Below are 15,444 nucleotides of genomic sequence, written 5' to 3' on the forward strand. Positions count from 1 at the left end.
GCACAGATGAGCACACATGCACGCAAAGTGCTCCCTTTTCAGCACTCAGTGCCAAAAAGGTTTGCCATAGCTGCCCTATACCTATCTCACCTGTAATGGTAAGGAACTGTAGCTAATTCAGCTCATGCTTTACATCAGGAATGGCAAAAGCATCTATGCATGGACCACTAAGATTTGTGTTTCTAGGAATATGGGTGGGAGGATTCAAGAGTAAAATGGGTAACTCAAGCCTTTCAGGTAACAGCTCTACATTAAGAATGGATCGGTGCAATCGGTGCAATCTCTTATTTTTCACCAACCAAAGGTGACAAGGCCTACCTTGGATACAACGGCTACTGGGTCTGGGCTACAGAAATCCAGGGTTTCATGGAACTCTCTGCTGTTATCTTCTTGTCTCCTAGAGGACTGTAGCTCAAACCTGGAAAGATCTGCCAATCATACGAGCCACACTAATAAATAAAGAAAACATTCTGACAAGGTTGACCATTCTTTCTGTCTTTGCCCTGAAGAACCCTAAAGGTCTTTGGAAGTCATTGTTGTATTCTAATGGCAGTCAAGGAGAAGGTAATTTAAAAAAAAATGGAAAAGAAAAAGTGCTTTAAAAAGTCAGTCTGGTTTACCAGAAGGTGAGCAGACTTCGGATCTATGGTATCGCTCATAATTTTCCCAGAACAGCCTGAATTGGGGAAATGGTACCCAAGACCCATACTGAACGGACCTTAAGAGTCTTTCTATACTAATGTCCAGTTATTTTAAAATATAAATGAAAAGAGGGGGCATTTCATTTTTAATTATTTATTTTAATTATGATGTGGGAGAATATTATTGGGAATGCAGCTAACTGCTAGCTGCTGCCTGTTCCTGAATGGACAGGAAACCCATAGAGCTCCTTGGATGACTTAGGCCAGGGGTGTCAAACTCAAGGCCCGGGGACCGGATCCAGCCTGCGGGGTGCTTAGATCTGGCCTGCGGGACTGTCCTGGAAACAGCAAAGGACTGGCCCACAGTGCCTGTGCCAGTGAAAATGGAGCTCTGTTTTTGCTGGCAGAGGGTTGCAGGAGGCAGTTGCAGCCGAATAAGGAGCTCAGGAGCCCATTTTCCTTTGCAGAGTGCTCGGGCTACCACAGGCGCCCCCAAGATGAGTGATGTCAAGCTGGTCACAACTACCTCGGCCACGCTCACCCCGGCCCCACAAGGTCAAACACAACCCTGATGTGGCCCTCCATGAAATTGAGTTTGACACCCCTGACTCAGTGGTGGGTTTCAATTTATTTTACTACCAGTTCACTCATGCACGCGATGCTTCTACACATGCACTGAAGTGTCTGGGCAGGTGGGCGGAGCCTCCTGCCACCGCAACTACCTGTTCTCCGGATCCGGGGTGAACCAACAGAAACCCACCTCTGCCCTGACTTAGGCCCTTAACTCGTAAACACGATGCTTCTAGGTATGTATTACAATGCAGTGAGGAAAAAAAATGACACTGTTCAATTCAAACCAAGAGTCTGGCCAGGATTCAGTTCAGATTCTGTAAAATGCTGTACTAATAATAGAAAGGGCTTTTTATAAACTGTGAAGAGCGCATTTTTATTGAGCAACTGCTCCCAATCACTTTACATAGCTACTGTACATGGAAAAAGGACATGCATCTACAGGTGTGATTCCAGATGCCTTTGACTAAACATAGCAATGTTAACAAGGGCACGTTTTTATTACTGTATTTCTGTCACTGAGTAATTACAGACCAATATCTAGAATTAAGATCACGATGACAAGGCAGTAAACCCAATTTGGAGGGAATTGCAGGGAATCCTAGCTCTCTGAGGAAAAGAATACCTAGAGAATATGTGAGTTTCCAAAGATTTATCTTATTATTCATATTATTCAAGAATAATTTTCTTCCAAAGCCACTGGGCATGGCTTCCGATTGCAACACAACTAAGAATACCTAGACAGTAGACACATATTGAAAACTACTACACACATATTTTAGAAGAAAGAAGCATTAAATAAATAGCTTCTCGGTTCCCTTTAAACACCTTAAATGCAGTTTTGTTTTTTACAGAAAGCTCTAAAAATTTAGGGACCACCATTGAGGAAATCTAGTTAACAGTTTCGTGACCCGTCAAAAGCGCGTTCCACAAAAGTGCGGTCGACGAAATAGCGTATGTGACGTCATCACAACGCGACGAAAAATATCGAAAAATTGAAATAAAAATTAAATTACAGCAAGCCGATTCACATAAAGGTAAGGGTTAGGTTAAGGGTTAGGTTAAGGGTTAGAGTTAGGGTTAGAGTTAGAGCATTAGCGTTACGTTTAGCATTAGGTTAAGGGTTAGCATTAGGTTTTTCGTTACGTTAAGGGTTAGGTTTAGGGTTAGGTTTAGGGTTAGGTTTGGGGGGGTTAGGGGAAGGTTTTAGCTTTATTTTTACATTTTTCGATCTTTTTCGTCGCGCTGTGATGACATCACATACGTGCTTTCGTCGTCCGCGATTTTGTCGTCCGCGGTTTTGTGGTAGAACCAACAGTTTTACTAGGAGATACACAAATAATGCCTCCAGCATTATTAATGTGGGTAGTATCATATGAGTGAAGACATTTAGAATCAGCAGAAGGTAGAGTAAAACATATTAGATGTCATTTACAATAAAAAGAAGACCTGTTGACTCCAGTTATCTAATAAAAATAGTATTTATTGAATTTTCTAACATTTAAAAGACAAAACACAAAACACAAATGTACAGCTTTTTCATATCAGTATCCATATCTTTTGTAACAATCTTATTTACAAAAAATTCTATCTCTATATCATTATCCTAAGTTATATGCTTATTTAAATACACTCTATATATTATACTTTTACCATTTGTACCTTGTTTTATGCTTACTCTCAAGCCAGGAATATCATCTATTCCAAATTTGATAGTACTCGGTTTCTTGCCTCTCCTTCGTTTCCATAGACAGTCTACTCTTCAAACAGATACTCCCCCTGACCCAATTATAAGAAGGAAAATTTATGAATGTGTAGAAATAGATAGACTGACTCCAATTATCTAAATGAATGGCAGTGACTAAAAACCTTTCCCTTTAAAAGTTTAATCCACTATGACGAGTGAGCTCCCATTGGTTCTTAAATTTGTGATAAAATCAGAGTTGACCCTGCAAGTTGCAGAACTCTGCTTTAGATGACTAGCCCCAAGCCACAAAGACTTCAGAGCTTTAACGATTAAGACCAGCACTTTAAAAAGTTGATACACACTTATATCCCATTCCCCATCTTAACAAAGAGAAAAGTGTGAAGTAGCCATACAATCCAATCCTCTTTGTGTTTACTTCAAATTCTCACCCACTGCCTGCATAAGTGTGTGCATAAGATTCAGGTAGAAGGAAGGGCAGGTTTACTTCCCTTTAACAAACTTCACAGGGACTTGTTGCTGTTTAACTTGCTGGTTTTAACCAACTCTGCTGCCTTCTTACAGGTGTTTCTCAACCTTGGCAACTTGAAGTGTGGACTTCAAGTTGCTAAGGCTGAGAAACAGTGCTCTAATAGATTCAAGACTGGCAAAGGGAGGGCAAGGGAGGTCCTAGTCAGTGGTGGGATCCAGCCAGATTACACCACTTTGGGAGAACTGATTGTTAACCTTCTCAGCAGTTTGATGAACTGATGGTTGGAAGAAATCATTAGGGAAGAGAACGAGTTGTTAAATTATTTTAATCCCACCACTGGTTCTAACATACATTATTGATTGACTATGATGGTGATTTGAAAGCTGCAAATTTTGAGCACATTTCAGAATGCTGCTGAAGATTTGGGGCCTACAAAATAGACTACAAAATAGTGCAATAGAAAGGCAACTAAAATAATTTGTGTTCCCTCCAAAAACTCAGTCCATCCCATCCACCTAAAAGGACATGAGATTTTCCTATTTTGCTGTTTAGCTAGAATGAAATGTTTCCTGTAGTAGGGCATTGCTTGGGATTAGATGGGATTAAGGTAGGATCCAATGCTAGAGAATATGCATGAGATGACAACTGTAACCAGTTACAACTCTGTGATGAGGGGGCCATGCTCGCCTCCCATTCATAAATGTTGCTTGAACACCAATGTATGTTGTGCATGTGTAGTATATAACACTTTTTATCTGTATGCCTTTGAGTCACTCTTGACTGCTGGTGAACACCTGGAGATGCAGGTTTCTTGGCAGTTTTCAGAAGTGGTTTGCTGTTGGCTCCTTCTTCCTAGGGCTGAAAGAGAATTCCTGGCCCAAGGTCATCCAAATGGTTTTTACAATCTCCCAGTTTCTAGTTTAGTGTTTCTAAGAACTGCACCAAACAGGTTCTCATTTAATACTACTGTGCAAATAAGACAATATAACAGGTTGCCCTAGTCAGACTAGGTAGAATTTGGTAAAGACACCTGCCAATTTGGACTAATATATAACATGCAGGGTGTGGTTGTTATTCTGGATGAATTAAACTGGAGCAAAAGAGTATATAATTTTGTGCCACAGGCATGGCTTTGTAGAGAAAGGGTAGAAATCCAGCATCATTTGAACAAGGCTCCATTTAATCCAGTATCCTATTACTAACAGTATCAGCCTGATGAGTTTAAGGAGCCCACAAAAGAAGTATCAGTGTTTTCCTACCAGCCTATTCGGCTTTGGAATGTGGACATTCCTTTTAGCTCTCCCTGGGATAATAGGTGTTGATAGGCCTGACTTCTATGAATTTGTCTAATCCTACTTTTAAATCCTCCTTGAAATCAACTAAGCTGGTAGTTATCACCACATTTTCTGGCAGCAAATTCCATTTAGGAACCAAGTGTGAAAAAGTACTTTTTCTCCTCTCTTTTACATCCCCTGCCAATTCATTCTATTAGCTGCTTCTGAACGCTGGTATTGAAGGAAATAAACCTCTACATCTTACACAATTATCAAAGATGTTCCAACATAGTAAAAGGGGATCAACACAATACAAAAATAAACTAAAGTTGAGGCCTTCAGCACTTGTTCCAATCCAGTTTCATCCAGTTACCTAAAACCCTTCATGCTCTGTCATCTGGATGCCTGTTGGATCCCATCTCTCCAATTGCTTCTTTGGAATTCTTGGCATTTGTTTTAAATAGTTACGTTGCTTTGGCAACTGATGCAGCTAATACATTGATTAAATATTAATAAAGCTTCCTTGTTCACTGACCTTTCCCTTCAGTTTTTAGGTAATAGAAAACATCCCACTTTATTATATCCAGGCTGGGGAACTGTCAATGACCCAATTTTGTTTGTTTCTGGCGCTGAATGACTTAGAAAAGTGATAGTACAGCTGAATCTGAAGTAATTGGTGGCAAAGGGGTTCCACACCTTAGGATCAAGGAGTGATTCAGAGCCATTACCTTCCAGGTTGCTCTGTGGTTCCCTATGCCAGAGGTCCAGCTATGCTGGCTGGAGAATTCTGGGAGTTGAAGTTCACAAGTCTTAGCGTTGCCAAGTTTGGGGACTCTTGTCCTATGCACTTACTGAGGACTGTTTTTTTTTCTCTCCATGCTGTTTCATTATCTAATGCAACAGTGCCCAATATTTTTAAAGGTCCTTCTCCAGAGCCATGGAGTTATTGAAGACAGGGCTTTGAAGAAAGATAGGAGCATCATTTGAGTCTTTCCTAAATTGGATTTTGGTAACACTTATGGGCTAGATTAAGTCTCTGAACTAGAGATCCACTTTACCTAATTCAAATCAAGAAAGAGAGGGAGAGGATGCACAAAAGTTTTGTAACCAACCAACACACTGTATGTAACTAGAAGATGATTTTATGTCTTATGTTTGTGTTTATTTGTTTAAAAATAAAAAAGTATTAAAAAAAAGAAAGGGAGGGAGAGAAGAGATAGAGGTGGGAGGGAGAGAGAGACACACACACAGAGGGAAGAGAGAGAGAGAGAATTTGGGTATTCAAAGGTAGTGCTTCACAGCCAATATACACTTCAGTAGATTGGATTACAAAGTGATTCCGGTGATAACAAGGCCAACCAATCATGTGATAAGTACCTCTGGTTAGGATAATTACTTGAAAATCAGAAAGGCAGGCTCAGATTTGGGAGGAAGAGAGTGATTTGTTTCAAATCTAAAAGCAAAGCTTATACATCCGATTCTGGTGAGCGTTACTGCGAGTCATCCTGTGATAAATTTACACGATGCAAAGATTCCCAGAATTGCTTTGCAAAAAGCAGCATAATTCATAACATGCCTAGACGTTCCCCTCCCTCCCTCCTCCCCCCTTCTGGTTTTAAAAGCAGACCTAGGCCCCAAAAGGCAACTTCGACAGCCAGCTCTGCCCGGCCCTCCAGCCGAGAGACCCCCTCGCGTTGAGAATCCCGGAGGGAAAGGATTGCAGCTGCCAAAGGGGCTTCCTCTCCCCTCCCTTCCTCTCCCCGCACTTCCACGTGCTCTCGCTCAGCCTCCTTTCCGCGCCGGGGTGGGCGGAGAACGGCGGGCAAGTTTTCCTCCCCTCCCGCCCTCTCCCCCCCCCCCCCGTCGGCTCTGCCCGGGACTTCTCGCTTTTTAACTTTGCAAATCTTACACTTTTCCTGCTCGGCAACGCGGGAGGCAGCAGCGGCAGCAGCGTCGCGTAGCAGCGGGAAGCCCGAGCGGAGCGACTTTCGCCAGGACTTTTTTCTCGGCGCAAGACGCAGCAGCAGTGCCTGCCTGGAAGTTTCCTGCGTCCTGCGTGGGCTTCTCGGTTCGCGATGGGCTTGCTGGATAGATCAAAGCCGGGAGGCTTCCCTTGGCCGGCCCTATTATAGCTACTGCCAGCTCCGGATTTGCTTGGCTGGAGTCCGGGAGACCCTTGTCCCTTTCTGGAGCCCAGGCTGGGATTTGACATGCCGCCGGTGCTGGGGGTGAGTGGGAACACGCTGGAGCTCCCGGAGGCTTCCTTCAGCTCGAGATGTAGCGGTGGGCGCTGCACGGACGGGGCAGTTTTCTGTCTTTCTCCCCCCCCCCCCCCAATGGTCCCAAAGCGCCTAATCTTTACTCTGCTCCGTTTTGTCTCTTGCAGGTAACCGAAGGCGGCTCTCGGCGCGAAATCACGCCACTCTCCCTCGACTTCCCTCAGCGCAAGAGACCCCTCCAGCCGGCCGTCCCCGAAGACCGATGCGGCAGTCGTCCAGCTCCGGAGGGAGCCGGGGCCGCCTCGGCGGGCGAGCTGGCCCATTTCGAGGGAGCCGCCAAAGGGGAATGGTGCGGAAGCTGCCAAGCCAAGCTGGCCGAACTCAAGAGGCAGGCGGCGAAGCTGGCCTCAGGCTACAACTTCCCGGCCCCGCCGGTAGGTTTGCGCCTCGCCTGAGCTGCGGGTGGCGGAGGGTCCCGGAGTGGCGGTTGTGTGTGTGTTTCCCGGTGCTTTTACAATCAAAGCCCAGTGCAAGCGCGCGTCCTGACTTTTGGCACCCTGAGCGCTGCAGGGAGGAGAAGGGGTGAAATCCAGCAGGTTCTGACAGGTTCTAGAGAACCCATAAGTGGAAAATTTGAGTAGTTCGGAGAACTAGCAAATAGCCCCTCTGGCTGGCCCCAGAGTGGGGAGGGAATGGAGATTTTGCAGTATCCTTGCCACGCCCACCAGGCCACGCCCACAGAACCGTTAGTTAAAAATGAATTTCACCAAATTTGAATATATCCTTGGAACTCTGTGTGGCTTTATGTCATCCATGCACCTATGGCACCTATGGAGAAGACCTCCTAGTCTTCTGGCCCTTTAAGGCTGCTTTGCTTTGGAAGCCTTGGTTGGGGCTACAAGGCAAGAGCCTCCCCCCCCCCTTGGGGAAATAGGACAGCTTTTAGCCTTGGGAACTGCTCCATCCACTGCATGCATTCCTGCGCATGTACTGCATGCTTTTTCTCTCTCTTGCGCTTGGGGCATTGTGCTGCTGATTGCACTGGCAAGTCCAAGAGGGGGATTGCCACAGTAGTTTGCGTGTCAGCCTGCGCATTTGAGGGAAATGTGCATTCTGTGGCTCCTTTTGCGATTGCCATTCCCACTGCCTGGCAGTTCATGAGTGTGCTAGATTTGAGAACCCCTGCTCTGCTTTTATGTCTTTGCGTTCCTACATTCCAGAGTGCATTTGTGTCCGGCGCTTGCCCCAAGCAGTATCTGGACCCTGTCAATATCTGCAAGCATGGCTAGGTTGGAGCTGATGTTGATTATTGCATAGTGGATGGTCCTTTGCATGGGTTTGCAAGAGTCTCATATTACTTAGTCCCAAAAGTTATGTTAGACCTTTGGAAATGGCTTTTTCTCTCTGAACAGGAAGCTAATCATTTTGTATGCAGAGTATCTTCAGAACATTGACAGTGCAGTTCTGTGCTTTTGCTGTGTGTAACTCTGAATATTGTCATTGTTCCTTTTTAGACTTTTTGGTACTGCTGAGGAACTGACCGCTTTATATAACCATGCTAGGAATAGCCATGAATATATCCTTGTCCTTGATGCAGTGTTAGTTACGCATTGCTAGGAGTTGACAATGGAATCTGTGCTCCCAGGCTCTGGGGAGGCATTGTCCAACTGTAGGTATATCATCTGTGCACGGCAATTGATGCACATGATGTCTGACTCTGCAGGTTGTAAATTCTAATCCTTAGAAGGTAACTTATTTCTGTTAAGTAGGAAAATATGGATCATTTAATCAGCATTTGGAAAGACTGTTTGTGCCTCAGTTTTGCCTTTGATGTATGTTTCTTTGTACCTATTCATTAAGCCTTTATTTATTTGATTTGCATCCTGCTGTTATTTCTACAATGCAAGGGAGCAATAGCAGTAACACTTAGACATACACCGCTTCACAGTGCTTTTACAGCCCTCTCTAAGCGGTTTACAGAATCAGTATATTGCCCCCAACACTCTGGCTCCTCATTTTACCCATCTCGGAAAGATGGAAGGCTGAGTCAACCTTGAGCCTGGTGGGATTTGAACTGCCAAATTATAGCTAGCAGTCAGCTGAAGTAGCTTGCAGTGCTACACTCTAACCAATGCTCCACCTCAGCTCTATACATACAAAAAGCTCCTTCCCTCTGCTCTTCCCCACAGCAACAACCCTATGAGGTGGGTTGGGCTGAGGGAACGACTGTCTCAAAGTCACTTAATCAACTCCTGGGCCTAAGGAAGGAGTAGAATTCATAGCCTCTTGGTTTCTAGTCCAGCACCTAACCCATCATGTTCTAGACTCACATACAACAGAGGAAGATGATTTCTAGATCATTTCAGAACCAACAATTTAGGCAAATAATTCATTTTCTTTCAAAGGCATGGGTGTCAAACTTGATCATGTTATGGGACATATCACATCTTTTTTGCCTTTGGAAACTAGGGTGGGTGTGGCCTGTGCATGATGCATCCAGCTTGTGGGCTGCCAGTTTGACACCCCTGGTTAAGGAAATCCAGTAATTTCTGGTGGGCCTGCAACCTAATGAACAAGAAGCTCCTGTTAAAAACATCAATGAATTGATGTTTGATTTAGTATATCTATTTACTGTTCTCCCACGACTTAGCTTTAACAAAGAGCCACGGTGGCGCAGTGGTTAGAGTGCAGTACTGCAGGCTACTTCTGCTGCCTGATGGCTGCCTGCAATTTGACAGTTCAAATCTCACCAGGCTCAAGGTTGACTCAGCCTTCCATCCTTCGGAGGTGAGTAAAATGAGGACCCAGATTGTTGGGGGCAATTGGCTGACTCTGTAAAATTGCTTAGAGGGGGCTGTAAACCACTGTAAAGTGGTATATGAGTGCTATTGCTACTGCTATTTCTGTCTCGGGATCTGTTAGAGATGAGTGGAGGGGATAGATTTTGCCCTATGTACTTAGTCCCCAGATTTAACCCCAGGAATTACTAACCGATATTTAATTATTGACTGCATTGAGCAGCACACTTAACCCTAAATCTAGATCAGGAATCTACAAACTTGCTGGCTGAGGAATTCTGAGAGTTGAAATCCACAAGTGTTAAAGTTGCCAAGTTTGAAAATCTTTGACCTAGATGATGTGATAGAATCTCTGCATTCACATAGCTCACTTCATCCAAGAATATAATATTGGGATTTAATCAGTTCAGCCAATTCACATGAAATTTGGAGATAGTGGCTAAATCGCAAACTCTATTTTAGCTTATTTTGTGTGTGAATTCAGCCATATAGAAATGACTAGTGAGGAGAGCTTTGAGAGGTACTACTGAGGGCGGAGTTAAATTTGCCATTTATGATTCAGTGCTTGAAAATCAAATTTGGTCATATTTGCCAAATCCCCCCCTGTCTGGCTTTTGGCTGCACTAAAATATGTTAGTGGCATTGAAGTTGAACAATTGGATTAATTAAGACGTAGATGTTACATTTTAGGAGTAACAGTTCACCTCAACTATAAATATTACCTTTTATCAGCATGTTACATTTAGTTAGGGGCTAAGGCTAACTGATAATTTAAACGTTGCAAATGTACACCTGAACTTAAGAAAACAGATAATAATTAATTGTGTGGGTGCTTGTGTATCAATGCACATACCCCATTTTTCGGAGCATAAGACGCACCAAGATTTTGAAGAGGCAAACTAAAAAAAAAGTTTTTGCACTCTGTAGACCTCCCAAAAACAGCCCATTTTTTTTTTTTAAAAAAAGAGTGCTCATGGGCACTGGGGCTGGGGGGGGGGGGCAAAATTGAGCAAAAATGGCCCTCCCCAGCCACGAGGAGTACTCTGAAACCTTCTAAAGGCTATGCATGGCCATTTTGGTGAAGGGGGTGGAGTTTTGGGAGGCAAAAAATGCTGTATTTAGTGTATAAGATGCACCCAGATTTTCAGCCTCTTTTTTGAGGGAGAAAGGTGCATCTTATACTCCAAAAAATACGGCACTTTTCTGTCTAGTGATCACTAGTAAAATAATTTAAGCTTAGGAAAGTAATGCGAAGACATTCAGGCTTCTGGCTATGTAAAATTGAAATGCATTGAGCACTTGATTCTTTGCAGATTTTATTGGAAGTAAATTTTGTAAAGAACAAGATGGTTTTTCTCCCAAGAGTAACTGGCGTGAAAGCATTAGATTAGAAGAGGAGAGATGCTGATTCAGTTTGCCAAGTGAAGCTGGATTTAGATCAGTGACAGTTCTCGACAGTTCTCACCATCACTGGCCTCACAAAGCTGTGGAGTTGTCCTTGGAAAAATGGCAGAATGTAAATGTCCTGGGTAAACATAGCACAGAATGCTGTTGGTGGGATTGCCAAAAAGTGGAGGTCATGTAGAGAAGACTGATGTGTCTGTTTTATTTGCTAGTATTGCTTCCTCCAGACATACAAGTATGAAAATTAGCTACCGTGACAATTCATGTAGGAGACCACAAGAATGGTAAAGCTGAGATCATCCAGTTTTGGAGATACAGTTCTCCTCATCCTTAATCCATCATGTGACTTTGGGAGCTGAAATAGCTTCTTGGTATCAGGAATATTCATAAAAGGTGCAGGCAATTACGGTAATGTCAAGTGATGTCATTGTGGCTGATCCGGGTGCCCATGCCAATATTCTTTTGACTGTTGTCTCAATTGGAAGATGCTACAATTCTTTCTATGCCATAGGGTTAGTGTGCAATCAGCTTTAGATTGTACTAGAATGAGATGATAGAGTGATCTTGCTTCAAATTAAAACCATAAGGTACTGTTTTTGATAACCCCCCTAGAAAATAATCATGGAATCATTCCAGAGGGTGTTCATCATATATAATCTGAAGTGATATCACCTATCTATTTCTAAATTCTCATTGTTAAAGGCACTGATATGCAGCCCCACTAGTGTCAAGCATGCAGCCAACTGGAAGGTGCAACCAGATAATAGGTGTGTAGAGTGATAATGATCCCATTTCTTCCATATTTACTAGAAGTCCAGATGTTTGATGAAAATTCCTCTGTAATGAGATATCTGTCTTTTCAACTCCTTCAGGGTTCCATTGTCACCTCAGAAAAGGTGTTGTTTCTTATGGAGGTCAATCGGATAACCGTATCAATTCTGCTTACACCGAAGTCTCATTAAATTGTCCTCACTTTTAGAAGTTTTATGTGCAAAGTAAAAATCCTTGAGATAATCAGGATGCCTTCTATCTTTTATTACTTCATGAATTTTTTTTCTGTTGCCTGAAACCAACCAGACTCTAGATGGCTTACAGAGCTTGCCTAATAAAAACATAATACGGAATCAGATTAAGAATTAATTGAAATAGCAGTTCCAGTTCATGGCTTGAATAAGTTAATATTAAAGGTTAAAGATTAAATTTATAGAATATGACACCATTGGTTTTAGTTAATTCCCAAAGGGATACTGGAAAAGCCTTGTCTTCATGTACTTCTGGGGGGTGGGGCATGGTGTGGGGGCCACCTGTGCTTCAGGGGGCAAATGTTCTAGAGGAGGGAATTGTTGTGTAGAACACTTGCCATTGGGCTCCTTCACATTGTATCTTCTGGCAGATGGAGACCCACAAGTAGCATTCCCTATAGCCATGATGGCAAAACTATGGCATGCATGCCACAGGTGGCACATGGAGCCATATTTGCTGGCACACGAGCCATCAGCTCCGGTGCACATGTGCATGCTGGCCAGCTGATTTTTGGCCTTCTGGAGTGGGGGAGGCTGTTTTTTTCCCTCCCCAGGCTTCAGGAAAGCCTCCGGAGTCTGGGGAGGGCAAAAATGAGCCCAATGGGCCAACTGGAAGTTTGTAAATGATTAAGTGGGCGGGGAGATTCAAGGTGGGCACATGTGTGTGCACAATAGCGTGTGTGTGTACAATTTTGGCATGCCTTTAGAAAAAGGTTCGCCATCACTGCCCTGTAGGATGGGTAGATAATACTGAGGAAAGCCTTGAGACTTAAAGGGCTTCACATGAAACACCTTGAATTGTGTTTGGGAACTTACTGGTAACCGGTGGTGTAGGGGTGTAACATATTAGTACTGTTGCTGATCATTAAGTACCCATGCTGCTGTGTTCTGGGCTAGCTGAATTTTCCAAGTGATCTTCAGAGGCAATCCTGTGTAGAATGACTTCATCTAATTGAGAAATAACAGGGACATGGTGACATCCAGTGCCTCCTGTCCCAGATAAAGCTGCAGCAGCTAGTTATACCAGTTGAACCTCTGTAAAAGCCCTTCTGGCCATAGTCTCCACCTGCTCTTTGGGAAGCAGCTGAGAGTTTTGGAGGACTCCCAAATCATTATACTGCTCTTTCTGAGGGAACACAATCCTGTCAAGAGCTGCAGATGGCATAGTCCTGGCACCAGTTAGCCTCTGAATCAACCATGACTTTGTTTGGATTGAGCCTGAACCTACCTTGCCCTATCAAGATCCACATTGTCTCCAGATGCTGGGTCATGATTTCCATCTCCTCCCCCACTACCCAAGGCCTGGGGTAAAGTTATATCACTGAGTGTAATGGTCTCATGTAGAAGTCAAACAGAGTAGGAGAAATGACCAAATGTTTCAAAGGAAGGTGGATTGTGTAAACAAATATCTGCCAAATTGTAATTTTTTGTGGTATGTTTTTATTTGGTAAAACAAGTTGTCTGGAGCTCTGCATGTTCAGCTGTAACACTTATGTGATAAAGCAGAGGGAAGTTGTGTCCCTGGTTCAATGTCACATCTCTTGGCTAGCTCTGCTCCATGAAATGTGCACATGCAGTGTATCATTTGCAAGACAATCCCTCGTTAGATAACCAAAACCTATGTTATACTCTCTAATTAATAGGTATCGATCCAAAATTAATGTTAATAATATTGCATATAATACACATAATGCCAAATACCTCTTGCGTTTTCTTAACTAAATCAATTTCTATACAATCAAAAGATTTTAACAGAGAGTTAGATTTTTGCTGATTTGTATAGCAGTAAACCAGAGTATCTGAACGTACATTTCATTGTTATCAGTTATCAAATCCTCCTGTTATTCATGGATGTCCACCAGGCTGGACCAAATTATGGCATATATGTTGTGATGCAGATATATTTGCACCAGATGCAGTGGTGCAAGTTCTAAAGTATACCATGTACAAAATGATGTGATGCATGTATCACCATTTTGATATCAAGGGTGGTGTGTTACAGATGTTGTATCTGCCATTAAAATCCTTAGTGTTTTCTGAGTTTGACTTAGGTTAACATCATCATTTTTACTGTCTGGGGATTTGGGGCTTTTCCAATGCTTTTGGAAGGCATCTGATTGGAAAAAGTAGGTTTATGTTACAGTCATTGTCATCATTGTGCATTGCATTTTGTAAGTATGCATTATTCCAGAACTGAGCACACACATTGGGGCATGAACCAGGGAGTAATTGGATTATCTTTGCTTTTTCTTTATATTAGGAAGAAAGAGAATGAAAATCTGTGGCCAATTATTTACAAGCCATTTATAAAACGTATGAAAAATTTTGGAGCTTTTTTGTCTTAATAACAATAATTTTTTAAAATCAGGTTGGAAATAATGTATTGTTTTCCAAACAATGCTTCTCTGGCAACTTGCAATAATAAAAGGGGAGAGAAAGGAGGGTCCTGCAGAGGAAGTCACTCTTCCATTGTCCTTCAAGAGTTCCTTTATGAACAACTTAAATTCCCATAGATTCTAAATATAAATCGCCTTGAGGAGTGGCTTTGCTAAAATGATGTTGGATTGTACAGCAAAGTGCTGTTAATAGTGGGGATGTGGAGCTGGAAGATGGAAGTCTTTTTTTGCTGGTTTGTTGAGATCAGTCCTTTTTTGTCCCCTTCATGTGAAATGAAGGAAAAAACCCAACTGCAAGGAACACATAATCCTGCTTAAACTTGATCCTTGCTCTGCCAGGGCTGAGTGTAGCTTTTATTTCCACGTTGTAGGTCTTTTCTATAAACAAGGTTTTGTCAAAGATAGTAAAGACAACAATGAAGAGTTTGTAAGCCAATGGTTCTTATATAGGAGATCAGATGAGGGAGTTCTCTCCTCTGGTCTGTTTGTGAGGTCTCATTTGTACCAATTGTTTAGGGTCTGCCTGTGATAAATTTTGGAGGATGGGGAAATTAGACCTATCTGCCCTGCCTTTCTTCTTTTAAGGGTATGCTAAGGAAAGTAATAACTTAATTCCTGCCAGGACAGCCTTGAATGGGCTTACTTCTTGCCCCCCCCCCCAATATTTCCATAAACACAAGAGGGCCCCCATTTGGATCAGACTAGAGGCCTGCCTTGCTTAGCATCCTGTTTCTCAGAGAGGTTCACCAGAGGCTTGACAATCTTTGCCCAGTCCTGTGCAGTGGTGAGAGTGTAGTATTGCAGGCTAACTCTGCTCACATTGCCAGCAGTTCGATTCCCTTAATCCTGACTGGCTCAAGATTGACTCAGCTTTCCATCCTTCCAAGATCGGTAAAATGAGGATTAAGATTGTTGGAGGCAATATGCCCACTCTGTAAATCAC

At 42.9% G+C, this 15,444-nt stretch overlaps 1 protein-coding gene across 1 annotated transcript in view; it reads left to right on the forward strand.

The window, feature by feature from the left end:
* The first annotated feature begins 6,599 nt into the window (after positions 1–6,599).
* Positions 6,600–15,444, forward strand: part of LOC116505357 (kinesin-like protein KIF26A) — a 167,507-nt gene continuing 158,662 nt past the window's right edge. The window contains exons 1-2 of the mRNA XM_032212583.1: positions 6,600–6,890; positions 7,049–7,315. Of these exons, the coding sequence (XP_032068474.1) occupies positions 6,873–6,890; positions 7,049–7,315 (285 nt within the window). The 5' untranslated portion in view covers positions 6,600–6,872. The remainder of the gene's footprint in view (positions 6,891–7,048; positions 7,316–15,444) is intronic.

Source organism: Thamnophis elegans, chromosome 1 (genome assembly GCF_009769535.1).
Source record: "Thamnophis elegans isolate rThaEle1 chromosome 1, rThaEle1.pri, whole genome shotgun sequence".
Taxonomy (NCBI): Eukaryota; Metazoa; Chordata; class Lepidosauria; order Squamata; family Colubridae; genus Thamnophis; species Thamnophis elegans.